The sequence below is a fragment of the Sus scrofa genome, chromosome 15 (genome assembly GCF_000003025.6).
Source record: "Sus scrofa isolate TJ Tabasco breed Duroc chromosome 15, Sscrofa11.1, whole genome shotgun sequence".
Lineage (NCBI taxonomy): Eukaryota > Metazoa > Chordata > Mammalia > Artiodactyla > Suidae > Sus > Sus scrofa.
In genome coordinates this window covers 111,503,711-111,530,659 of record NC_010457.5, presented here as the reverse complement: position 1 = coordinate 111,530,659, position 26,949 = coordinate 111,503,711, and the positions used below count along the sequence as shown (strand labels likewise).

The 26,949-nt window shown below is 38.3% G+C and overlaps 1 protein-coding gene across 1 annotated transcript in view; it reads right to left on the bottom strand.

Annotated features, from left to right (window-relative positions):
- PTH2R (parathyroid hormone 2 receptor) overlaps positions 1-21,164 on the bottom strand; it is an 88,813-nt gene extending 67,649 nt beyond the window's left edge. Inside the window, exon 1 of the mRNA XM_005672143.3 lies at positions 20,773-21,164. Coding sequence (XP_005672200.3) covers positions 20,773-20,847 — 75 coding nt within the window. The 5' untranslated portion in view covers positions 20,848-21,164. The remainder of the gene's footprint in view (positions 1-20,772) is intronic.

The following is a 26,949-nucleotide window of genomic DNA, read 5'->3' as shown; positions in this document are numbered from 1 at the left end:
CAAAGGGAAAATGTTGGAGGGAGGTGTATACTAGGAGGTTGGGATTAACATATACACACTACCATATATAAAATAGGTAAGTAACAAGGATCTACTGTATAGCAGAGAGAAATCTACTCAAAACTTTGTAGTGACCTAGATGGGGAAAAAAATCTAGAAAAGGCTGGATATATGTATATGCATAACTGATTCACTTTGCTGTACACCTGAAACTACTGCAACATTGTAACTATATTCCTGTAAAATTTAAATTTAAAAAATGTTTTAAGGAGTTCCGGTTGTGACACAGCAGAAACAAATCTGACTAGTATCCACGAGGATGCAGGTTCGATCCCTGGCCTCACTCAGTGGGTCAGGAATCCAGGGTTGCCGTGAGCTGTGGTGTAGGTTGCAAACATGGCTCAGATCCTACGTTGCTGTGGCTGTGGTGTAGGCTGACAGCTATAGCTCGGATTCGACTCCTAGCCTGGGAACTTCCATATGCCACAGGTGTGGCCCTAAAAAGCCAAAAAATAAAAATAAATAAATAAATAAACAAACAAACAGGAAAATCTCCAAACATTGGAAACTAAGTAATACACTTGAAAATAATCCTTGGGTCAAAAGGAGATCTCAAGGGAAACTTTAAAAAAATACACTGTACTAAATGAAAATGAAAATACATCTGAAAATGTGTAGAACACAGATAAAGCAATGCTGAGAGAAATTTACAGTACTAAAAACCTACATCAGAAAAGACGAGGAGTTCCCGTCGTGGCGCAGTGGTTAACGAATCCGACTAGGAACCATGAGGTTGCGGGTTCGGTCCCTGCCCTTGCTCAGTGGGTTAACGATCCGGCGTTGCCGTGAGCTGTGGTGTAGGTTGCAGACGCGGCTCGGATCCCGCGTTGCTGTGGCTCTGGCGTAGGCCGGTGGCTACAGCTCCGATTCAACCCCTAGCCTGGGAACCTCCATATGCCGTGGGAGCGGCCCAAGAAATAGCAACAACAACAACAACAACAACAACACAAAAGACAAAAGACAAAAAAAAAAAAAAAAAAAAAAAAGAAAAGACGAAAAGTCTTACATCAACCATATAACGTCCCACCTCAAGAATCTAATTAGATAAGACCAAAGCAAACAGTAGGAAGCGTATAACAAAGATTTTTTTTTAAAGGAATCAGTGAAATTGAAACAAAAACGATAGAGACTATCAATGAAACAAAGAGGTGGCTCTTTGAAATGATAAGGAAGTTGACAAACTTCTAGCAAGCAGATGAAAAAGAGAGAAGAAGAAATTACAGAAGTGGAGGACAGATTAGCGGTTGCCAAGAGTTGAAGAGTAAGGAGTGGAAAGGAAGTGAGTGTGGCTGTAAATGGGCAACAGCGACATCCGTGTGGGCGTGGAAATGTTCTCTATCTTGACTGTATGTTAATGTGCTGGTGTGACACTGCACGACAGTTTCGTGAGATGTTACCACTGGGGGGAACTGGGTAAAGGATACTTGGTTTTCTACTTTTTGTCACTGCATATGAATCTACAATATCTCAATGAGTTAATTTTTCAGAAAGAACTATTTTGTCCTGACTCTAAAAAACACAATATGTAAAAACACGACCTCATTCTAATACATGAAGATTTGCCACAATGTGGTTGTTAAAAAAAAAAAGTAAATGAGATTTGTTAAAATATGATTATTCTATAGTTCTGCAAAAATATTTCCTTCATAAAGCCAAGTTTCTTTAATATACATAATGGTCTTTTAAAAAATTTTTATAATATTCATATATCAAATTCAACTTTAATATGGAAAGGATTAAAAGAATATTTTTATTGAATTATGCTGAGGAATGGGATCTGGGTAGCTGCTGACCCTTAAAGCAGGGCTGGTAGGCAGCTCCTAGGACATAAAAAAGAAGGAAAAAAAAAAGAATATGCTTAAAGAGAATAAATTTCCCTTGAGACTGGATGTTCTATTTTCTACAGTCCAAAAGAAGGATGAACTGGTCTATGATAATGCATTTTGCTTGGAACTTAGGGTTTCTCATATGCTCTAGTATTGATGTGTTATACAGTAAGTTTTATTAACTCTCTACTCCATGCTTTGACACAGGCCTCAAAAGAATTCATACAGACCTATTAATATTTTATTTTACTTTCTTAAATTCTGACATCACTCTCAAGAGTACAATTCCTTTGAGAGGGGCCAAAGTTTTTATATTTTAAAGGGAGTTCGAAAATGAAACATGTTTTTAATTATGTAGAATTTATTTTCTATAATATTGGTCAGAATAGAGAAAGGACTCTGCCATAATAAACTAACAGCTTTGGGAGAAATACTATTGAACAATGCACCTTTAAATCACCAACTATAAAAATGTTCCCCATTTGTCTTTTTTTAATTAAAAGAAAAATAATACATATGAAATACAAAGATAAATACAAAAAAAAAAACCACAAAAGTATCCATACTTCTCAAGTATTTTAATTTTTTTCACAAATTGACCTCTACCTCAGAACTAAATCTCAAGAGCAGGCATTTGTACATTTGGCTGTAAACTATAAAACTCCCCATGACCCTGTTCATAGGAGAAGCAAATAGAAAATGGTTTAGGAATAAAACTTACCTCTTCGTCTATAGCATGGCTTATAAACAGTTAAGATGAAGCATTAGGAACGTGATCCCATAGAGCTGTCATCCTTCATACCTATTATTCATCCTTTCTCTTTCCTTTTAACCACATGGATTTATTGTAGGTATTTATAGAGTTCCAATTACTAATTAGAAACAAAGCTCAGTAATTTTTTTAAGAGTCATAATGATTACAGAGACAGCATACAGATTAGTGGTTGTTGGGTACTCAGTGGGGGGTGGGGAGGCAAGAAAGGAGAAGGAAGTAATTACAGCTTTAAAGGGGAACAGGAGGGATTCCTGTGCTGAAACAGCTCTGTATCTTGGCTTTGGAGGTGCATGCATTTATAGGTGATAAAATTGCATAAAAATACACACACAAAGGAGTATGTGTAAAACCAGTGCGATCTGGAGTTCCCACGGTGGCTCAGCAGTAATGAAACTGACTGGTATCCTTGAGGACAGTGTGAGTTGCTGTGGCTGTGGTGTAGACCAGCAGCTACAGCTCTGATTCGATCCCTAGCCTGGGAACTTCCATGTACCATGGGTATGGCCCTAAAAAGACCAAAAAAAAAAAAAAAAAAAAAAAGAGAGAGAGATCTGAATAAAATAGGCAGATTATATAGATGTCAATTTCAGGCTTGGGATATTGTACCACAGTTTTAAAGATCTTACCACTGGGATAAAATGTATGGAAGGTATACAGTATCTTTGTATTATTGTTTACACTGCATGTGACTCAATAATTTTCCCAAAATAGTTTTAAAATCATATAATAGTTTTGTTGAATGACTATAGCCATAAGAGAAAGACCAACTAAGTTTTAAATAAGCAAAAATTAAGTGAAATATAATCTACAAATTACGCTCAAATACATTAAGACTATTTGGCAAAGAATTTGAGTGCAAATGAAATCATGCATTAGGTTGTTCCCCATAATTTATAGGCTTCCCAGAGCTTCCAGAATCTGAATCCTCTGGGTCACAGAAGCTGAGGCCCATTGAACCAGGCCCCTAGGAAAGATTTCCAGCTCTTTCCAGAGCGACCCAGGAGCAATCTATGTACAGAATTAAGCCCCTGAAATTGTGCTAAACTATTTGATTTAAATACTGGTCTATCTAGGGCTGAAAACCTAGCAATGTAGATTCCCATTAATAATGAATGATTTGCTGTAGCCTAATCCTGCTAAGCATACAGCTCCTCTGCAAATGTAGTAGTGGCAACATGTGTTTGTGAATTAAGCCCTCAGGTTTATGAGCCTAATTGTCAACAGGCTATCACTTTGTCATGTCATGAAAATTAAAAAAACAAGCAAAAAAAAAACAACTTATAGGCTTCTGCAAGCATGAAAGATTCCCTATTTTCTCAAAAAAAAAAAAAAACAAGAAAACCAATTAGAAATCAGAATTTTAAAATTCCCACTTATTACTATATATCCTAAACAAGCTCAATTAATCGTCAACTAGTTTAAAATAACCCCTTTGGCAGTTAAAGGCGGTAACTGTGCATACCTTCCTCAAAAGTAATTCATTTATGTTACAAAATGTTGCCATCAAAATACAAATCCAAAATTAGTCAAATTAAGAAACATACACACAAGATCAAACAGGTTTGTGCAACATATACCCCTCAAGTTAAAAGCTCCATTACCTATCTCAGTGAGGTTGGCCTGAGATTTTCAGTTACTAAAAAAAAAAAAAAAAAAAAAAAAAAAAAAAAAAAAACTGCTTTAAAAGCCTAATTAGCTAGATTAGTATATCTAAAATGGTTTTCAAGCACTCCACACTATGAACCTGAGAAGTTTGCTGTGAATGTAGAAAAGCTGATACTTGCTTTGAATTGGGGTGCCTGCAATTATGAGGAGATACATGGCTTCAAATATTTCTAAAATAAAATTGAGCTTGGTGGGGAAACTTCCACTCCACATATGAGTCATTACACACATGTTAGAGGATTGGATCAAGACTGTACAATTCATTTTATCTTTTCTTTAGGAGATAGTGAAAGAAGCTGAAGCAAAATAATTGGTGTATCTTCATTTAGCATGGTGCCTGGATTCTGTGAAAAAGATTGGCAGATTTCCTTCTCCAGATGTTGGCGAACAGACATTATAACTAAGAATATGTGTTTTAATATCAAGCAAATCTGGATGTGAATTGTTATGAGACGTTAACTTTCGGAGCACTTTTCTGAACTTGAGTTACCTCATTTGTAAAACTGGGGAAATAGTTGTTATAAACCTTTTATCTATCGCCACAGATCATTTTCACCTATTCTTGGATTTTATATAAATGGAACCATTCAGCATGTATTTTTTAGCATCTGTCTTCTTTTTGCATAACGTGGTTGGGATTCATCCATGTCATTACATAGATTGTTGATCTTTGAGTCATATTCTATTCTATGAATACACTACAACTACACTTGTTAGCTACTATAAGTTAGGCTGTTCTAAACTTTCATGTACGTCGTTTTCATTTCTCTGTGAAAAATGTATGAGTAGGACTGCTAGGGAATAGTGATGAGATATATTTAACTTTGAATCTGCCAAAATTTCTCAAAAGTGATGTACCATTTTACATTGCCACTAGAAGTATATGTGACTTCAGGTACATCCTCTCCAGCATTTGATGACACCCTCTCCAGTATTTGATGATGTTATACTTTTTGATTACAGCCATTCTAGAGGCTGTAATAGTATCTTATTGTGATTTTAATTTACACTTCATGTGTTTAATGGCCATTCCTATTATCATCTGTTCCAAAGTGATCAATTCTTTTGCTAATATTTTAATTGAATTTGTCTTTTACTTGTCTTTAAATACTAGTACTATGTTACTGATCATATAAAAATGTGTATTGGTTACCTATTTATGGTGAATTATACTTTTCTCTTTGGTATTTTTTAATCTTGAATTTACCACTATACAATTCTAACATTTAACTTTCTGATTAAGTTTCCAGGGTACATATTTAGTTAGCCTTTTGAACTAACCTTTCTGAAAAATAAGGAAATTAGTACACTTGTAGCTTCTCTCAATTTTTACCTACACCCAAGTCTTCTAAGCTAACTGTTCTGTGTATATCTGTTCACAACTTTTCCAAGGTTATACAAATATATTCTTCAGGTTATTAGTTACAAATTCACAATTCTACATTCTTTTGCTTGTCTTTCAAAAGTACTTCTTTAACATCTACCTTGCAGCGAAAATTATAGTCTGTGTTTAAGTTACCACTTTTTAATCTTTTTATTCAATTATCTTGCCTCTCTTTTGCCTTCATATATTGCTGCATAGGGAACTATTTATTCATATTGCCTTTGCCTGAAAACTAGAGATCCCTCTCCACTGCCTTCAATTACCTCAGGAGGAGAAAAGAGAAGACTAAGACTTGCATAAAGGGGTTTTTTCACCTTTGTAAGATTTTTAATTCTCTATGGGGGACTTACGGTTCTGCACATTTGACATTCAATAATTCTGAAGAGAGTTGGATAGGTTTATTTATTAATTTTTCCCAGGACATGGTTAGACTTCCTGATTTACAGATTCATATCTTTTTCTACATATTCAGATTTATTTCTGTTACACTTAAGCTTTAATAGCTAGTTGATAAAAGTCCCTCAATTATGCATTTTTTTCATATTGATTACTACAGATGACATTTGGTCAAATTAGGAAAAAAATTCTGTTGGTATTTATTGAAACTACACTAAATTTTGGATAATTATATGCCAACAAATTAAGCAACCTAGAAGACACTGATAAATTCCTAGAAACATAAAACCTACCAAGACTGAATTAAGATAAATTAAAAAATCTGAAATGACCAATTTACTACTAAGGATATTGAATCAATAATTTAAAATCTCCCAAAAAACCAAAGTCCAGAACCAGAGAGCTTCACTGGTGAATTCTACAAAATATTTAAAGAAAAAGTAATATGAATCCTTCTCAAACCTCCAAAAACTAGAAGAGGAGGAAATACTTCCAAACTAATTTTATAAGCATTACCCTGATACCAAAATCAAACAAGAACGCTACAAGAAAAGAAAATTACAGGCCCAATATCCTTGATGAACATACATGCAAAAATTCTCAACAAAAGATTAGCAAACTGAATTAAACAATACATTAAAAAGGATCACAGGATTAACAATACATTAAAAAGGATCAAGGAGGAGTTCCCATGAGGCACAGTGGTTGATGAATCCAACTGGGAACCATGAGGTTGTGGGTTTGATCCCTGGCCTTGCTCAGTGGGTTAAGGATCTGGCGTTGCTGTGAGCTGTGGTGTAGGTCACAGACGCGGCTCAGATCTGGCATTGCTGTGGCTGTGGCATAGGCCGGCAGCTACAGCTCTGATTCTGTGAGCTGTGGTGTAGGTTGCAGATGAGGCTCGGATCCTGCGTTGCTGTGGCTCTGGCGTAGGCCGGTGGCTACAGCTCCGATTGGACCCCTAGCCTGGGAACCTCCATATGCCTCGGGAGCGTCCCTAGAAAAAGCAAAAAGATAAAAAAAATAAATAAAAAATAAATAAAAAGGATCAAGGAATTTATTTTAGGAATGCAAGGATGGTTCAGTAACTGCAAATCAATCAATGAGCTATATTACATTTACAAAATGAAAGACAAAAGTCATATTATCATCTCAATAGAGTCAGGAAAAGCTTCAGACAAAATTCAACATCCATTCATGATAAAAATTCTAAACAATATGGGTACATCCTCTAAATGGTTATAGAGGGAACATACTTCAACATAATAAAGACCACATATGACAAGCCCACAGCTTACATTTTACCCAAAAGTGAAAAGCTAAACGTTTCTCCTCTAAGGTCAAGAAAAGACAAGAATGGCCACTCTTGCCACTTTTATTCAACATACTACTGGAATTCCTAGCCAGAGCAATTAGGAAAGAGAAAAAAACAAAAGGCATCCAAATCAGAATGGAAGAAGTAAAACCATCTCTATTTGCAGATGACATATTATGTATAGCAAGCCTGAATAATGCCACCAAAAAACTTAGGATTAATAAACAAATTCAATAAAGTTGTAGAATACAAAATTAATATTAAAAACCTGTAACATTTCTATACACCAATAATGAAGTATCAGAAAGAAAAAAAAATTTTAAATCTAATTTGCAATTGCATCAAAAAGAGCAAAATACTTAGGAATAAATTTAACCAAGGAGGTAAAAAACCTGTACACTAAAAACTATGACATTAATGAAAAAAATTGAAGAAGACATAAATAAATGGAAAGACATTTCATGCTCATGGATTGGAAAAAATAATATTATTAAAATGTCCTTACTACCCAAATAATCTATAGACAATGCAATTTCTATCAAAATTTCAATGGCATTTTTCACAGAAATAGAAAAAAAAAATCTTAAAGAATTTTTTTGTTTTCCATTCTTTTGTTTTCCATAAAGAAAAACAAAGCTGGAGGCATCACACTTTCTGATCTAAAACTATATTACAAAGTTGTAGTAATCAAAAAAAAGAATGGTACTGGCATAGGAACAGATACAAGATCAGTGGAACAGAACAGAGCTCAGAAATAAAGCCACACATACATGGTCAACTAATTTGCAACAAAAGACCAAGAATATACAATGGGGAAAGGACAGCCTCCTCGACAAATGGTGCTGGGGAAACCTGACATGCAAAAGAGTGAAAATGGACCACTATCTTACACCACATAAAAAATAAATTCAAAATGGATTAAAGTCTTGAAAGCAGGACCTGAAACCATAAAATTCCTAGAATAAAATGCGGGATGTCAGCTGCTTAACATCAGTCTTGACTTTTTTGGGGGGGAATGGGATTTGATACCAAAAGCAAAGGCAATAAAATCAAAAATAAACAAGTGGGACTACTTCAAACTAAAGAGCTTCTGTATAGCAAAGGAAACTTTCAACAAAGTGTTGTTTCACCCCTACATGTATGCCTATATTTTATATGCTCAAGTGAGACAGCAGTAGAAGGGCACATATTTCCTGAATGGGATTGGAGACGGTGGAAGAGTGGTGAGAGGGAAAAAGGAGAAAAAAAAATGCGTAAAACAGAAAAAAAAAAAAAATGCTGTAAGAAGATGGGAAAATATGTATGTATATCACATGAAAAAAGTAATATATAAAATTTCATTTATAACATTAACTAAAAGTATGCATTCATTGACTATATGCATAGACAAAAACTAAATGAGAGTGTAGGCAGCTTTTGTCTTGGATTCTTATTATGTTTACATACAGATGTCAATAAATTTCTTTCTAAAAACTAAAACTATATTGGTAATCTTAAGAAGTCTGAATCCCTGGTGTATTAGAAATCAAACTGTCTACTCTTTACGCATAAATGAGACCCAGAGTTTAGCCACTTGTCTATGGTCACCCAGCTCAATTATAGTAAAACATGCATGATAAGCCAGGTTTCTGGTCCCCCAGGACAATGTTCTCACACAGGACTACCTCTGTCATTCAAGCCTATTCAGCACATGTGCTGCTCTACAACAGAGTTCACCTCACGTGGAATGGAAAGCAGACAATGATCAGCATGATCAAAACTATGTTGACAGAAAGACAAATAGGATATGACCTCACTTATAAGTGGATCTAAAAAAGTAAAACTCTTAGAACCAGAGATTAGGATGGTGGTTACCAGGGGCTTCAAGATGGGGGAAATGAGGAGATATTGGTCAAAGGGTATACGCTCCAGGAGTTCCCATTGTGGCTCAATGGAAATGAACTCAACTGGTATCCATGAGGACTCAGGCTTGATCCCTGGCCTCACTCAGTGGGTTAAGGCTCTAGTGTTGCCATGAACTGTGTTGTAGATCACAGATGCAGCTCAGATGTCGCAGTTGCTGTGGCTATATTTGACAAGATTGTAAGAGATCAGTGTAATTTGGGACACAAACTTTGGAGAGCCTAGAGGTAGAGCCACAACAGGCTGCAATTCAACAATCAGGTGTCTTGTCAAGTTTGTTTCCTCTCCCAAAGGAACCATCATCATTCAACAGCTGTATTAAACATTAAGTCCAATTTAGACACATTTATTAAAAGGCTGAATATGATATGCATGAAAACATGGGCACATATTTCATATTTCCAGTGACTATCATATTGCCTGGTTCATGAGAGGCCCTCAAAGTACTTGCTGAATGGAATGGCCATGAATAAGGCTAAGGGTTTTTTTTTAAGTTAGATAAAGTACTCTATTTTTTAAATAAAGTTTTTTGAGGTATAATTGATATTAAAAGGTGCACATATTTAATGTATGCAATTTGATGAGCTTGGACCATGCAAACCCTCATAGTACCACAATTGATGACCACAATCAAAACAGAGCCAGCGTCTCCCAAAGTGTCCTTGTAACCATTTTGTTAGTTTGCGGGTTTTTGGTTTTGGGTTTTTAGGTTTTTTGGGGATTTTTGTTTTTTTTTGTTTGTTTGTTTTTTGCTTTTTTTTATGGCTACACATGCAGCATAAGGAGGTTCCCAGGCTAAGGGTTGCTTTGTAGCCACAGCTGCTGGCCTACGCCATAGCTACAGCAATGCCGGATTCAAGCCACATCTGCAACCTATACCACAGCTCACAGCAATGCTAGATCCTTGACCAACTGAGCAAGGTCAGGGATGGAACCTGCATCCTCTTGTATACTAGTTGGGTCTGTTACCACTGAGCCACAACAGGAACTCCGAGTTTGGGGAGGGGAGTTATATAAAGAATAATTAACATGAGATCTACCCTTGTAACAAATTTGAGGTGCACAATACTGTATTGCCAAACATAGTGTTCAACAGCCAATCTCTAGAATTCACTCAGCTCATATAGCTGAAACTTTAATAAGATGTTCAAGAGGTAATGTGTTTCTTTGTTTCCCATATCTATATAATTAAAGCACAAACCTTATGTGTAACTAGACAGCATAAGGAAATTTCTTGGCACATGCATCTGAATCCACAGGTAGATCAGGCTTCAGGAGAGTGAGAGAATGTAAAATTCACAAGAGCAGGGATTTTCAATTTTGCATTTATTTTCCCCACAGGGTATCCTTACTCTACTACAAGTCCTTGTTTGCCACAAAATTGGTGAAAAATAGAATTGATGTTGGAGAGGCAACATCGTAAGATTGTTGTGAGGATTAAAAAAAAAAGTAATGCATGGACAAAGCCTAATTAAGTGCCTTTATATAATGAACACTGTATAAATGTTTATTATTACCACTATCATCACTAAGCCTATACATTTATCACATTCTAAATATATTCAACCAAACTAAACTTAGTAAAGAAAAAGGAAGAAACAAAATGCTGAAATCAGAAACATTTGGCTACAATAAAGAGAAGGAAAAATGGGAGTTCCCATTGTGGTTCACTGGTAAGGAACCTGACTAGTATCCATGAGGATACTACAGGTTTGATCCCTGGCCCCACTCAGTGGGTTAAGGATCCGGTGTTGCTCAGATCCAGATCCCACTTTATGGTGGCTGTGGTGCAGTCTGGTAGCTGTAGTTCCAATTGGACCCCTAGCCCGGGAACTTCCATATGCCATGGGTGCAGCCAAAAAGAAAGAAAGAGAGAGAGAGAGAGAGAGAGAGAAAGAAAGAAGAAAGAAAGAGAGAGAGAGAGAGAGAAAGAGAGAGAGAGAGAGAGAGAGAGAGAGAGAGAGAGAGAGAGAGAGAAAGAAAGAAAGAAAGAAAGGAAGAAAGAAAGAAAGAAAGAGAGAAAGAAAGAAAGGAGAGAGAAAGAAAGGGAAGGAAGAAGGAAAAGGAACAGATCCTGCAGGGAGGGGAGGTAGAACTCAAGAGGAGAGGCAAAGAGCAACTTTTTGTATTACTGGCAACCTTGTCTCCTGCTCAAGAGTAAAAGCTCCTTGGAGGACAGAGCCTCTATTAATCAGTTTCAGAGCCTACATGATAAACATAATACTTAGTAGTCCAATGCAATTTTATCAAATTAGAAAGGAGAAGACCTAGGGAGGAGTTCTCATTGTGGGCCAGAAGGTTATTAAAGACCCAAGGTAGTCTCCATAAGGATGGGGATTCAATCCCTGGCCTCATTCAATAGGTTAAGGATCTGACATTGCTGCAAGCTGCAGTGTAGGTCACAAATGCAGCTGGGATCTGGTGTGGCTGTGGCTGTGGCATAGGCCCCAGCTCCAGCTCCAATTCTACCCCTAGCCCAGAAACTTCCATATGCAGCACATGCAGCCATAAAAAGAAAAGAAAGAAAAAGACCTAAGGAAAGAGAATTTTTATTGGGGGGTTGCGAGGGGGGCACCTCCTTAAATTCACAGAGAAGCCTTCAGGCAGTCATCTACTCATTCTACTCTGGTTGTGCTGGTTTAGCAGTCAAGAGTGTTGAACATCCCTATTTTAACAGTATTCGTGGAGTCCTTCCAAGGACAAGACTCTATGACAAAATGTAGACAGAAAAGAAATCCAGGCCATGGATCTTGCCTGGGAGGTAGGTCTGGAGGTACAGCATGGCACTCAGACTACGCTATTACCATGAGCGTTAAGAAATGCAACAGATCCAAACAAGGTGTTGTTTCTAATATATAATTACCACTCGGTGGGAAACAGAAGTACGCTATGTCTTTTGGATTGATTTGGAAAAGCATTTATGAGGCTGCAAGAAAACCCCACATATCTACTCAATATTTCTTCCAGTTTTTAGATATCTCCAAGCTCAATTAATCAACATGAAATTGTGCTTCAGTTTTATTTATATAACTACCAAAGTGTGTCTTATAGACTTTATTCATCTAAGATAGAAGATACCAGAATATATGTTGAGAGACGTTCCATCCTGGTACTCATTATATGCATGAGTACCTTCCTAAAGGCAGATTTTCTTGTGATGTAAGTAGAAAAAACATTCAAACTTAAGCACATCTCATGCCCACAAAATTGGCTTAAATGAATTGTTAAATACAATTGCTGCTGTCAGGGAAAAAAATGTATTTAAAAATAAATAACTGGAAAAGCTTTTTATTATAGAAAAGAGAGCTAACCTCATTACATAAGTAAAGAATGTGATAAGCAGTATAAACTATTCTCATTTAGGAAATTTCAGCCAGTTTGCAATTTGGTGTAAGTCCTTTCATAAAAGAGAAGCTGTTTATGTTAATTACCTTAATTACACATATAAGTCTGTCCAATCATCTCATATAAATATATGGCAAGATTAGTATTAAACAACATTTAACTTATCAATCTGTATCTTATAATAACAAGAGTATTTGACTTAGTTGCTAATTCAAGCAGCAGTATATAATAGCCCTTCTACCTATAATCATGCAAACACCAATATTTAATGAGCATCTACTGGGTACCAGTCACTGTAGAAAAATGATTAAGAAGTAGTTTCTGCCCTCAAGTAGTTAAATATCTGTGCCAGGAGCTCAGCACAATTAATCTGACATTCTTTAAAGAAATAATGTATCATCTGTGACTTTAAAATAAAAACTATAAAAAGATACATACACCTCAAGATTCACTGCAGCACTGTTTACAATAGCCAAGACATGGAAGCAACCTAAATGTCCATCAACAGAGGAATGGATAAAGAAAATGTGGTACATATACACGAAGGAATATTATTCAGCCATAAAAAAGAATTAAATAATGCCATTTGCAGCAACACAGATAGATTTTAGAGATTATTACACAGTGTGAAGTAAGTCAAAGACAGATATCATGTGCAAGCACTTATATGTAGACTCTAATAAAAATGATACAAAAGAACTTATTTATAAAATAGAAACAAACTCATGTTTCAAAACCAATCTTAGGGTTCCTATAATGTGAAACTATTAAGGGGAGGGAGGAACTGAGAGGGTAGGAAAAACATATACACACTACAGTATAAAACAGATGATTAACAAGAACCTACTGTATATCACAGGAAAATATGTTCAATGGTTGGCAATAACCTATATGGGAAAAAAGAATGGAGATACATACATATAACTGATTCACTTTGCTGCACACCTGAAATGAATACAACATTGTAAGTCAACTGTACGCCAATAAAATTTTAAAATAAATAAATAAATTGTGGTTACAAATACATATTTATAAATTATATATGTTGTCATTCAAAACTTCTATGTTAGCCTTACATTTAACAACTTAAAATTGGCAATGACGTTACTTTTATTAAAAATCTAAAGAAAATATCATACCTAATGATAAATCTTTATTTTTTATGATAAATCTTGAGAGGCGTCCCATTGAAATAATAAGCAAGAGAAGACGCCCACAATAGTTACTATTACCATTCAATGTTATATGGAATTTCTAGCTAACGTAATATGATAAAACAAAAGATAAAAAGAAATAACATGCCGATATTGGAAAAAATTGTTACTATTCAGGAATAAATTTTGTACATATGAATCAATAAATAAAAATAACAGAGATTCTCTATATGAGCAATAACCAATTTAAAACGTAACAGAAAATATGGTAGTGATAATGCTGATGACAACATTGATAGCTCACAGAGTGAGCAAACCCCGTGACAGGCACTAAACTAAATATTTCTCTTCAGGTTTTCATGCAATACGCACACCAAAAAAAAAAAAAAAAAAAAAAAAAAAAAAAATTGAAGAAACTGAGTTTCTGAGATAAGTAGCAGCATGAGAATAAGAAACAGATTCCAAATTTACTTCTGATCACGAAATCCATAATCTTGACCATTCTGAATAGTTCCCACTTCCTCCAGAAAGCTATGATTTCCTTTCTTTGAGAGTCTATAAAATTCTATCAGCCAATGGACTAACTGATAAGCTTAACATTTAGCCTGCTAACGAGCAGTTACTAAGACAGAAGTGCTCTGAAAATCCCCAGGTCTCTCGTTGAGACATTCTTTATCAGCAGCTCTCTTCTCCCCATCTTTGGTGACTAGATGTAGGCTCCCCCTGCATCTTTTGTACCCAGGTCAGCCACCTCTGCACCATAAAATAGAATGACATTTTAAAAATTAAAACGGGAGTAAACAACTAGAGGCTTGTGTTCCAAGTGGAATCAGAGGATGGGTTTTCTCAGCCAAGACATGGAAACAACCTAAATGTCCATTGACAGAGGAGTGGATAAAGAAAATGTGGTACATATACACAATGGAACATTACTCAGCCTTTAAAAGGAAAGAAATAACAGCATTTACAGCAACATGGATGGACCTTGAAATTATCACGCTAAGTTAAGTCAGTCAGACAATGAGACACCAACATCAAATGCTACCGCTGACATGTGGAATCTAAAAAAAGGACACAATGAACTTCTTTGCAGAACAGATACTGACTCACAGACTTTGAAAAACTTATGGTTTCCAGATGAGACAGGTTGGCAGGGGGTGGGGGGAATGCACTGAGGGTTTGGGATGGAAATGCTGTAAAATTTGGTTGTGATGATTGTTATACACCTATACATGTAATAAAATCTATTAAGTAATTAAAAATAATTAATCTTGTGATAGGTAATTTAAAAAAAACAAAGAGAATGGGTTTTCTTAGAATGGAAGAAATATGAATTACCTTAGTCAAACACTTCTGGAGAACTTACTTACCACCCAAAGGTCCTGTGCTAGTTGTCAGAGGGGGTTCCAAATTGCTTATTAGTCCCTTCCCCCTGTGAATTTACAATTTAGGGGTACTCTTATAGAAAATCAATCTACCTACCCTTTTTCTAACCAGGTATTAATTCCACGACACTCTCACTAAGAATATCATTCATACACATGGCTTCAAGTACTCTCTATTTAAAAAGTGATGATACCAAATCCAGAGCTTTTCTTAAGCTCCATAATCCAATATCCAACCATCTGCTAAATATCTCACAGGATCCACCAACTCAGCTTATCTAAAAATCTAAGTCATCGATGAGACCTGCCCCAACCCACTCTTCCTTCAGTTGATGTACCTTCTATCTCTGGAATCCATCTGCTTCCTTCCATCTCCCTTTCTACAAGGACACACCAGTGATTATCAGAACACACCATTCTGATTAGCTACACTGTCTTCAGAATGACTTCTTCAAAGGAGGAGATAGATATTAACTAATCACTCACATTAATAAATGTCAAACTATAACATCTGTCAGCACTATGTGTAAAATGTCCAGCTGCTATCAGAATGGATTTGTGTTATGAAGAAGAAACCATAAGGAATGGAAGGAATGGCCTTGCAGAATTCACACACACACACACACACACACACACACACTCACTCATACCCCTTTTAAAAGCCTTCAGGCCCCCTAGTCGTGTTTAGAAATAATATCAGGAGTTCCCGTCGTGGCGCAGTGGTTAATGAATCCGACTAGGAACCATGAGGTTGCGGGTTCGGTCCCTGCCCTTGCTCAGTGGGTTAACGATCCGGCCTTGCCATGAGCTGTGGTGTAGGTTGCAGACGAGGCTCGGATCCTGCGTTGCTGTGGCTCTGGCGTAGGCCAGTGGCTACAGCTCCGATCAGACACCTAGCCTGGGAACCTCCATATGCCGTGGGAGCGGCCCAAGAAATAGCAAAAAAAAAAAAGACAAAAAAAAAAAAAGAAAAGAAATAATATCAACCTTATAACCATTCCACTAAAAAAAAACTATTTACAAATATAAGAAAAAGCCATTTTCATTATCATATATCTTAAGGCTTTTGTTGGTATGTTTTTAAATGTAATACTCTCACACTCTATGAGACAAATGCCATCATTGTCCCCATTTTAGAATGGGGGAAATGGAGTTTCAACAGGAGAAATAAGTTGCCTAAAGTCACATGGCTGTTCAAATAGTTAAAGAAACGTAAAAACTAAACAGGGGAGAAAGAAAGGAGATGGATTCTAGCAGATGACAAAACCAGTTGATGCTCAAGACAGGAAAATAAATGGAATGCATGGGTAGTTGAAAATGTTCTACTTATATTCACAAAGAATTGAGGAAGCTCTGAGGAAATGAGACCTACTCTTCATACACTACCAAGAAAAAGCCACATCTGGGTCTGGCCAGCTTGCTGCTTTGAGGTTCCTGGGGCTGAAGAATTACCCGCCAGAATTAGTGCGGCCAACAGGAAGGCCACTCCTCAGGGATGCAAGGCCTCCCTATAACTAGAAGACTCATAGAAAAAGTCCTGGCTGTCAACAGGAAAGAAGAATAAACCAACCATCGGACCGTTGACAAAAACAGTGCTTATGGAAATAAGCACAATATAGAGATAATTAGCAGTCAAGTTCCAGTTTGATTTTGCTAAAGGTATGCCCCTGGCTTACCATCTTGGAGAAGCTGCCTGTGACCCAGTTATGTCTTCATTTTAAGTCTACCACTAAGGACTTGTTGGTAATTTCATCATCACCATGATTCCCAGTTAGCACACAAGACTGAGACACAAAGAATAGGGTTTTTTTTTAAACTATTTATTACCTATCTCCTTTTACCTCTATATCCCATTCCTACTTCTCAACTTTCCCATATGCAACCATTTATATGAAATACATATAACATGTTACCTGAATATAGTTATACAGCATATATTGCTGTTTTAGGTGCATTTATCTTAATGTTTATAAATGGTATTATATCTCACTGTTTCTCCGCCCTATCTTAGCCTGTTTGAAAGACCTCATTTTAATACTCCACTGAAAACCCAGACTGTCCCCAACTCTCTAACACCACAGAATTAGTGCCATAACCACTATGGACTAGTGTGAGAAATTCCTTGGGAAATATACCCAGGAATGGACATTGCCAAGAAAGAGAGGGTGTGTTTACATAATCTAGCTAAGCAGTGCCTGACTGATTTCCATGAGGAGGGCACCAATCTGAGGGGTGGGTTCCAGAGCAGAAGCCCTAGAGTGAATCATGGCTACTCTACTTGTTCGCTGGAATGGGAGTATCACCTAACGTCTCTTAGTCCCATTTTTTTCATTTATAAAGTGTGAACAATTATACTTGCCCTGGCTTATAAAGTCACTGGGAGAATTAAATGAGGTAATAATAGATTAAAGCGCCTGGCACCGTATTTGGTATGTGGCAAGTAAATAATGTCATTCACTGATCATCACAGTCTTCCCACACAGGAAGAGATTTCAGACTTTCCAGGATGCCCTGAATCTTCACAGTGGAAGCTCAGTAAAGCCCATCCTCCTCACTGCAGACCTGAAGAATAGAGAGATCAAGTTTCATGCCCAAGGAGCTTGCATGTTAACAGAGGAGGGATTCGAACACAGCTTTCCAGTTTCCCAAGCCACTGCTCCTTCCCCTGCACCAGAATGTCCATGGCAGTGGTGGGATTCCACTCAAACAAAAACAAGTAAGAACTGGAAAACAAAACCAGCCCCACGTTGGTACCTACTCACACCTGGCACCCTATGAAACTAAGGTATTTTCACTCTTTGTGTTAGGAGCTCGTGGGAATTTTTTCCAGCTGTGGTGATGGATTCGAACTCATTCCTAGTGCTAGTTGTCTGATGGCCAAAATGATCTGCAGCCCTGCAGCCTGGAGATGGTGACTGCATCACCTGTGGTCAGCCCATTGCTGACCAATGCTGTTCCTTGAGAATTTTGTAAGGGAGGCAACAGCCATGGAGGTGCATCACTGAGGCAGTCCTTCTAGAAAGAACCAGCCATCTGTCCGAAAGGAATGCAATTGGCTGATAGCCTCCAGCTGCAGTGCTTTCAAGCATCTGTCTGAACTTTGGATCCAAGTCAGTAATCATATAAACAACTCCAGCCAATGACTGACCACAGCAGGAGTACTAGGACCTCGCTATTTATCACATGCGACTCCTGGGATGGGCAACCTTGCCCCACAGCGCTCTGTGGGGTTGACCAAGACTTGTCAGATTTGCATCCCAGGCTGAGGCTCTCTGTCCAACCCTGCTTCCTCACTCATCCTATTATCTTTCTCAGGCATTGCGCTCCAATAAACCTACTGTGCCTCTACTTCCATCTCAGCCTGTTTCCAGGAGGACCCACTGACAGTAAAGAAAAACTACATATATTTATATAGTTGTCCTCATTACCATGTGAAAATCTGATTTTAGGAAATGCATTGCTGGGCTCTGCAAGGACACCTCATGCATGAACTCATGGCTTCTAAACTGTACACTGAGGCAAAGGCATTTTACCAACCGAAAACCCAGAGTTATTTAAAACAATTGACAAGCACACGCTTATGCCATCTATTTTGTGAAGTGATTCAATGTTTGTCAGATAGTAAACATTTATTCTACACAAGCTAACTCTGCTTCGATGAGTTTCCTTTGTTGTTCTATCAATATATTAAGTTTTTTTAATATATGTCTTAGCTGGGAATGAAAAAAAATGGTAGATCAAAGAAGGTGTCAACTTAAATCACGTTAATGTAAGCTTCAGGTTTTGTTTAAAGTGCCAAAATGTAATATATTATCACCAACTGTTCTTTTACACAGTTAATCTACAAACACAAAAGGAAATCAATTTAACACAGGGTCTGAGGCACTTCTGCCTCCCAAGGGACAACTGGCAACACCCAGAGATATTGTGGTTGTCACAATCAGGCGGGGGGGGAGGAGGCTGCTACTGGCGTCTAGTGGGAAGAGGACAGGGAGGCTGCTAAATGTTCTACAATGTACGAGACAGCCCCCACAACAACGGATTATATGGCCCCAAATGTTAAGAAACCTCGGTTTTAAATGATAGAAAAAGTGTTTAATGTCCTGATTATCTTCTTGAAAGCTAAAACGAAATATTCTGCTCATAATATCATAATGATTTTTTCTATGCTGTACTAAACAATGTCTGTCCATTTCCTTAGAAAAAGTAATTTAGGACACTGAATAAATAAATGGTTAGAGTTCATTTGCCCCTTATACAAGGAAGTGGTGTTTTCCAGCACATTATCCAAATATCTTATGAGACAGAAATGCAGGAAATACATTAGAAATCACCAGAGCTCCATAACCGTCACCAGATTCTTAGGGTTTTCCATTCATTGATATTCCTTCTGTTACTTTGGTGAAATTTTTTAGGTTTGAGCATATCCTACTTTTGAGCATTCCTTGACAATTTTAATTAACAATGTATAACAAACATCGTTTGTTTCTTTAACAATTACGTTTACAGGAAATAGCCTCGTCATATTAGATAAAGCCCAGTATTTAGCAGGGCACACATTTCATTTAACATATGTAGCTATGTAGTTTAAAAAAAAAAAAAATGCAATTTTAGAATAACTGAAATTTAACCTGGCCATCTGAAAGCCAAGACCATAGTATTAAGTTTAGACAGTATCAGTACATAAATGAATGCCTTCGTTTTCTCACAGGGAAAGAATTAAAAAAAAAAACAAAACAAAACAAAACAAAAACAAAAACCACCTTAGGGCTTTATTTGACGGTCAAAGTGCGCCCCCTTCCGAACAGAAGAGAGAATTAACGTTGATTCAAAGTAAGTGCTCAAACCGCATTACACTCAACACAAACACACCTCTCTTTCTAGCTCATCTGAAACACTGAGTGTAAATCCTACATTTGACGCAAAAAAAAAAAATAAAGGTGAGAATGAACTGTGACTTTCACATTAGAGAGGTACAACTGTGAAATATCACCCACCCAGAAAATCTCTAAACGATATTAACAGTATGAAAAATGACAACCTCCACTAAATTCTAAACATTAACTCAGCTTTAGCAAGTTACATATTTTTTCTATCTAGTCCCCTCGTTTTAATGATAGTGATTCTGCATCAGGGAAAGCCAGTTATTCTTTCAGACAGTGGCCTCAAACAATCCTAGGCATTTAAGTTCACAAAAGTGACAGTAAATTGCCAGCAGACAAAAATAGTCTGGATTAATTAAACCAGGATCAAGGAGTTTAAGAGCAAGAAAAGTTCTTCACCTCCCAGCCTCACCCTCCTGATCCCCGTAGTTTGTAAATACCCTCTTGCAGATGCCAGAAGGCTGGTCGGAATAGTGCCCACTCCAGGACATCATTCAGTGTGCAGCTCCCCTAAATGCCTGTGAAACCTTGCTGAGTGCACTTCTGTGTGTCTGTCTCTGTGTGTTAGTGCGTGGATATATTAGCTTCAGCGCCCGTCCACGACTTGGTCTGGGTCGCCCTGAGTCCAAGGTCCCCGGCTGCAGGCTCCAGGAAGCAGGTGCCGCGGGGAACGGGCTCTTACCTGGGCTCCCGCGAGGAGGCAGCCACCGAGCAGCACCCACCCCCAGAGGTGAAGTGAGGCCCCCGACCGGGCCATACTCGGACCAGCAAGGAGCCGGAACACTCTTCCTGGAGCCTGGGGCAAGCTCCACACTCGTAACTTGGCCGGTGCGAGGCAAACTTGAGGAGAGGAGCTCAGGGTCGGCCCTAGACCACCCTCCGGGGATGCCGGGAGGCCGGACAGCCGGTGCCCCTTGCGCTTGGGGTTTGGTCTTGCCGCGCGGAGGCTGGAGCCTTGGTCCCTACTTCCGGCCTTGACTCGCGGTCTCTGCGCCACGTGGATCCGTGCGCGCCCCGCGCGGCTGCAGGAGAGGGGAGGTGCTCGCGTTTCATCTCTGAGTCACTCTGTCCCGCAGCCCAGGGGACTAGGGGACAACAGGTACAGGGCGTTGCTGCCGCCACCCATCACTCGCACCGTCTCTGCCTTTCTCCACTCGTTCCCAGGTTCCAACGCCCTGTCTCCAGGAGCACCCGGGTCCTGGGGGAGTATCCGAAAGTTCGCTCCTGTCCAGGCAGGGGCGGACCACCAGCCACCACATACTTGGACAGGATGGTTAAAGGTTTCCTATGCCAGGCGTACTCTCTCCCTAGTTGTATGCTCAACAGTCCTTACAACTCTCTAAATGTCCCTGATTGCCTTTCTCCTAACCACTGGGTGTGAGTGTGGGTGTGGGTGTGAGCATGGGTGAGTGGGTGAGTGGGTGTGTGGGTGTTAGGGAGAGAGAGATTCTACTCCGGCAGGCATCTCTGGGTCAAATATTTTTTGGATGGTTTGGGGTTTGAGGTTACCAATTAAAAACAGGCCCTTGCCATCTACCTCCATAAAGACGAAATCAGGAGCCCTCTGCAGTTGCTGACTTTCACACCCGCTCAAAGGAGTTCACGGTAGTGATCAGGAATGAGACAGTCTGTGCTCTAGGGAAAAACTAGCAGAACAGGTCTGCAGAGAGTTTCAGGAGAAGATTTTGAGTTCAATTCTTGTTTCTCCTCCAAAATCATTAATAGTGACATCTACTCTCCTGAGCGACAGAAGCCTCTACCAAAATCTGATTGCCTGCACCTTCCTCCTTCAGTAAAATCATAGCTATCACGGACCTTTCCCCCTACCTCTTTGGAGTAGTTTCTCAGGGCCATCTAAAATACTGTCTGCAAATCTATAGTCGTCATTTTGCCCCAAATAAAACTGAATTTCACAACTCCTACATTGTGCATTTTTTTTCAGTAGACAGGATCTAGGCATTTTAAAAAGACGATTAAGAAGTTCTGTGGCATAGCGGGTTAATGATCCCGTGTTGTCACTGCAGCACTTTGAGTTGCTGCTGTGGCACGGGTTCAATCCCTGGCTGGGGAACCTCCAGATGCCTTGGGTACAGATGCAGAGAAAAAAAAAAAGTGTTAACAGCTTTTTTTGTTGTTTAACAGTTTTTTTGTGTGTGCATAAACATCTTCGTTTGAGACAAAATATTTTCCTTTCTTTTTCTTAGAGGCATAATCATCAAGATGCCAGACATTGAGTGGAAGATCTCCCAGCATCTGATACAATTGGGAAGGAATGACTCCCACCCATAGAGGAAACAGAATCATTTCTTCACCTCCTCTTGACAATGAAGATTTGAGACTTGTCACCATTAGCTTTCATTTGAGTGCAAAGGTGAAAACTGGGTTTGCTTTTAAAACTTATAGATTATTAATAACTGGCCAGCTCTAAAACACTAGAAAGAGATGGCTTTTATTTCTAAGTCTGAAAGTGTTCATTCCTATGTCTGTTTTTATTGTTTTAATATGAATATGCATATAAATAATTTCATGTGATTTTTGAAAGTAGCAAGGTCTAAATTACACATCACACATCGACATACACCTGCAAAATAATCACCCAAAGTTCACTCTCTGCTTATTTTATCAAGATTTAAGTGAGGTATTTGGGGTTTTTTGTTTCGTTTTTGTTTTCGTTTGGCACTCTTTTCAAAACAGCTCTCTATAGTCATTATTACTTAAATTTTTCAGTTTGATTAAATTATTTAGAATTATTACCTGCTACACTACCCTACGCAAGCAAGAAAATGATGGTAACAGCAGTAATACTGATAGATAGCATTTATTAACGCTTTATCATATCGCAGTTACTCTTCTAAGCACTTCACACAAAATAAACTCTACAATTAACCTGTGAGACAGCATTATTGTTTTCCATATTAATAGGTGAGGAAATAGACACTGAGTCATTTGCCCAAAGTTCAGATGTTTTATCATGTGGCACTACTGATCATCCTATTTGTTTTTTGTTTGTTTGTTTGTTTTATATATAATTTTTTTTCTGCTGTGCAGCATGGGTACCAAGTTACACTTACATGTATACATTTTTTTCCCACCCTTTATTCTGTTGCAGTGTAAGTATCTAGACATAGTTCTCAATGCTACTTAGCAGGATCTCCTTGTAAATCCATTCCAAATTGTATCTGATTACCCCAAGCTCCCAATCCCTCCCACTCCCTCCCTCTCCCCCAGGGCCGGCCAGAAGTCTATTCTCCAAGTCCATGATTTTCTTTTCTGTGGAGATGTTCATTTGTGCTGGATATTAGATTCCAGTTATAAGTGATATCATATGGTCTTTGTCTTTCTCTTTCTGACTTATTTCACTCAGTATGAGAGTCTCTAGTTCCATCCATGTTGCTGCAAATGGCATTATGTCATTCTTTTTTTATGGCTGAGTAGTATTCCATTGTGTATATATACCACATCTTCCTAATCCAGTCATCTGTCGATGGGCATTTGGGTTGTTTCCATGTCTTGGCTATTGTGAATAGTGCTGCAATGAACATTCTGGTGCATGTGTCTTTTTGAAGGAGACTTTTGTCTGGATATATGCCCAAGAGTGGGATTGCAGGGTCATATGGAAGTTCTGTGTATAGATTTCTAAGGTATCTCCAAACTGTTCTCCATAGTGGCTGTACCAGTTTACATTCCCACCAGCAGTTCAGGAGGGTTCCCTTTTCTCCACACCCCCTCCAGCACTTGTTATTTGTGGACTTATTAATGACTGTTCTCCTATTTGTAGAATAGTATTATTATGAATTTTGTTTCATATTCCTTAACCCTCACAAAAATGAACACTTTTCCAGCCAATTTTTCTTTTCATGTCTTTGTGCCCCCTTCCAAAACTTGAGAATAATTTGCTTTACAGCAGTATTTCTAAGCCAGGAACAGTTTTGTTCCCCCAGGGGACATGTGGTAATGACCAGAGACATTTTGGTTGTGTCACACTTTTGGTGTGTCACACTACATGTTTTTAGCATGTTAGGTAAAATTTTAAAATAGCTACACAAATGTATGTGATAACATCAGAATATTTGTTAGTCTTGCTATAAGATATTATAATTGCTTATATTATAGGTATATGTGGAATAATTAGTTAAGATTATTTTCAAATTGAGAAGTGGGAAAAAAACCTTTTTGCAAAGTTGATGAAATGACTTACCCACCAAATCTCTTTGCAAATAACATCTTGTCAATCCTTCAAATCAATGAAAGAGAGGGGACTGTTCCGAGTATCCACATTTATAAATGAAAAACAGGATCATAATGATCAAAACACTCAAATTCAAGTCAATCCCGATCCCAAATAGATTTTTTGGTTATTCCTCTCATTCTGTGTTTTGCTGTTATTTATTTACTTGTTGGGTGTTTTTGTCTTTTATGGGTCTGCAACGTCATACACTGACCACCTGCATCAGAATTAGCTTGCGTGCTTGTTAAAAAGCACCTTCTTGGGTTTTATTTCCAACCTGCTGACACCCAATCCCCAGGACCAGAGTTCAAGGATCTCCATTTTCAAAAAGGTCCTGGGTGAGTCTCATACAAGGTAAAGTTTGGGCACCACTGTCTAGACAGACTGTCGCCAGCAGCTACTATGGGCGTCAAGGGCAGTTGTAAGGTCTGTCGGCGCAATGCTTCTCCTCCTTAAAAAGTGCATTATCTTCTGCAATGAAGAACCAGGGTGGTGGGTCAACAGTCAGCCTACTTTGCAAAAGGGAGATGAGGGACAAGTAGGCTGTTAGTTTGACTTCCCCAAATCGCAGATTGGACAGCTTTATTTTGAGGAAGACTGTTTCTATTGTTATTATTCCATCTCTGAGTATAGCCATCTCTCCTTCTGTTCATGTTGTTCTTCTCTCTTTGTTTTGGTTGGGGAGGAGTGAAAGATGGAAGGCTCTGCTCTGCTTCGTCCTTCAGCTGCAGGACTGTCTGTTGAGCTTCTCTTTAATAGACCACCTACTGTCTCTAGAAAAGAATTTGGAGAGCTTCATTGGGAGCAAATACTGCTGCTCTTAATTGCTCTGCAAATGGAGAAAGGGCAACGAAAATGCGAAAATCAATTAATTAATTGGAGGTTAATTAATTAATCATCAATGTAATGTAATTGCTTTGACTATTTCTCTTTCTAATCATCGATGTAATGTAATTGCTTTGACTAAGTTCTTTCCAGCTTTTTGATCCCATGCTTGGGTATGGTGGTTGTGCTGTTGCTATGTGTGTCTGTGAATGTGTGTCTGTGTCTGTATCTGTGTCTGTGTGTCTGTCTGTGTTCACAGTTATATCTGTTTTTAAACACTCCAAAAATTTCTATAAAATTATAGTGTACCAATCTCATTCTTTGATGTTTTCCGGAAGATACAGTTTGATTCTTTTAAAATATATATACATGCATTTTCTACCATTTTGATAGAGCTTTAAACAGGAATTAGAAATAAATGTATGTTCTCCATTCACTTTTTCTGGAAACCCAAGGGAAAGGACATACTTAAAGACTCTTGGTTTTTTTTTGGTTTTTTTTTTTTTTGGTTTTTTTTGGGGGGGGGGCATGCCCATGGCATGTGGAAGTTGCCAGGCCAGGGATCTTCAATTTGGGGGAAGTCAAACCAACAGCCCACTTGTCCCGCAGATCCCACTGACAAAGTAGGCTGACTGTTGACCCACCACCCCTGGTCCCTCATTGCAGAGGATAATGCACTTTTCATCACATCTTTTCCTAGCTCTTTTTTACTATTTCATAATTTCACATTTATCATTTCGAAGTATTGACTTTTTTCAAATGGTGATTTAACAATTTTCCCAGATACCTAACCAGTTAATACAGCCTCATTTATTGAAGAATCCATCTGTTTAATGAGGAAGATATTTTGATGAGGATGAAAGTTTGCTGGTGGCTCTAAAAATCACAACTTCAGCTCCACATACAAACATCATAGGATATCACTTATATGTGGAATATTTAAAAAAAGGATACATGGAGTTACCATCATGGTGCAGCAGAAATGAATCCGGCTAGGAACCAAGAGATTGCATGTTCGGTCCCTGGCCTCGCTTAGTGGGTCAAGGATCTGGCATTGCCATGAGCTGTGGTATAGGTCACAGATGAGACTCGGATCTGGCGTTGCTGTGGCTGTGGGGTAGGCCAGTGACTACAGCTCCAATTGGACCCCTAGCCTGGGAACCTCCATATGCTGTAGGTGAAGCCCTAAAAAGACAAAAAAAAAAAAAAGGATACTTACGGTTACCAAAGGGGACAGGTGGGGGTGGGAGGGATGGACTGGGGGTTTGGGATTGGCAAATGCACACTGAGGAACATGGAATGATTGTCCAACAGGGACCTGCTGTATAGCTCAGGGAACTCTACCCAATATTCTGTGATAATTTACATGGGAAAAGAAGCTGAAAGAGAATGGATATGTGTATATGTATGACTGAATCACTTTGTTGTACAGCAGAAATTATCACAACCTTGTCAATCAATTACACCTCAATAAAACTTTTTAAAAAAAGAGAAAGAAATTGTAGTGGGGTTTGCAGATGACTTAGTAGAGCTTCTCTCCATTTTATCTGGGGTGGAGTCCTAATTCACCAACCCCAGATGTTAAAGGCCCCTACCAGGTGGCAATGTTTCTTCTGAATATCTGACAGTTAGATTTGGGAAGCTGTAAGAAATTAGGCCTCGGAAGCTTAGTCCTGAGGGCTTTCTGGCTGGAACTCAGGAAGTAGGCAGCCAGCAGCAGGGCAGAGCCTGGTCATTTAAACACAGTTATTGTTCAGTTACCCCCAGATGGAAAATGTGCTCCACAAGGAAAGGGCTTCTCTCTGG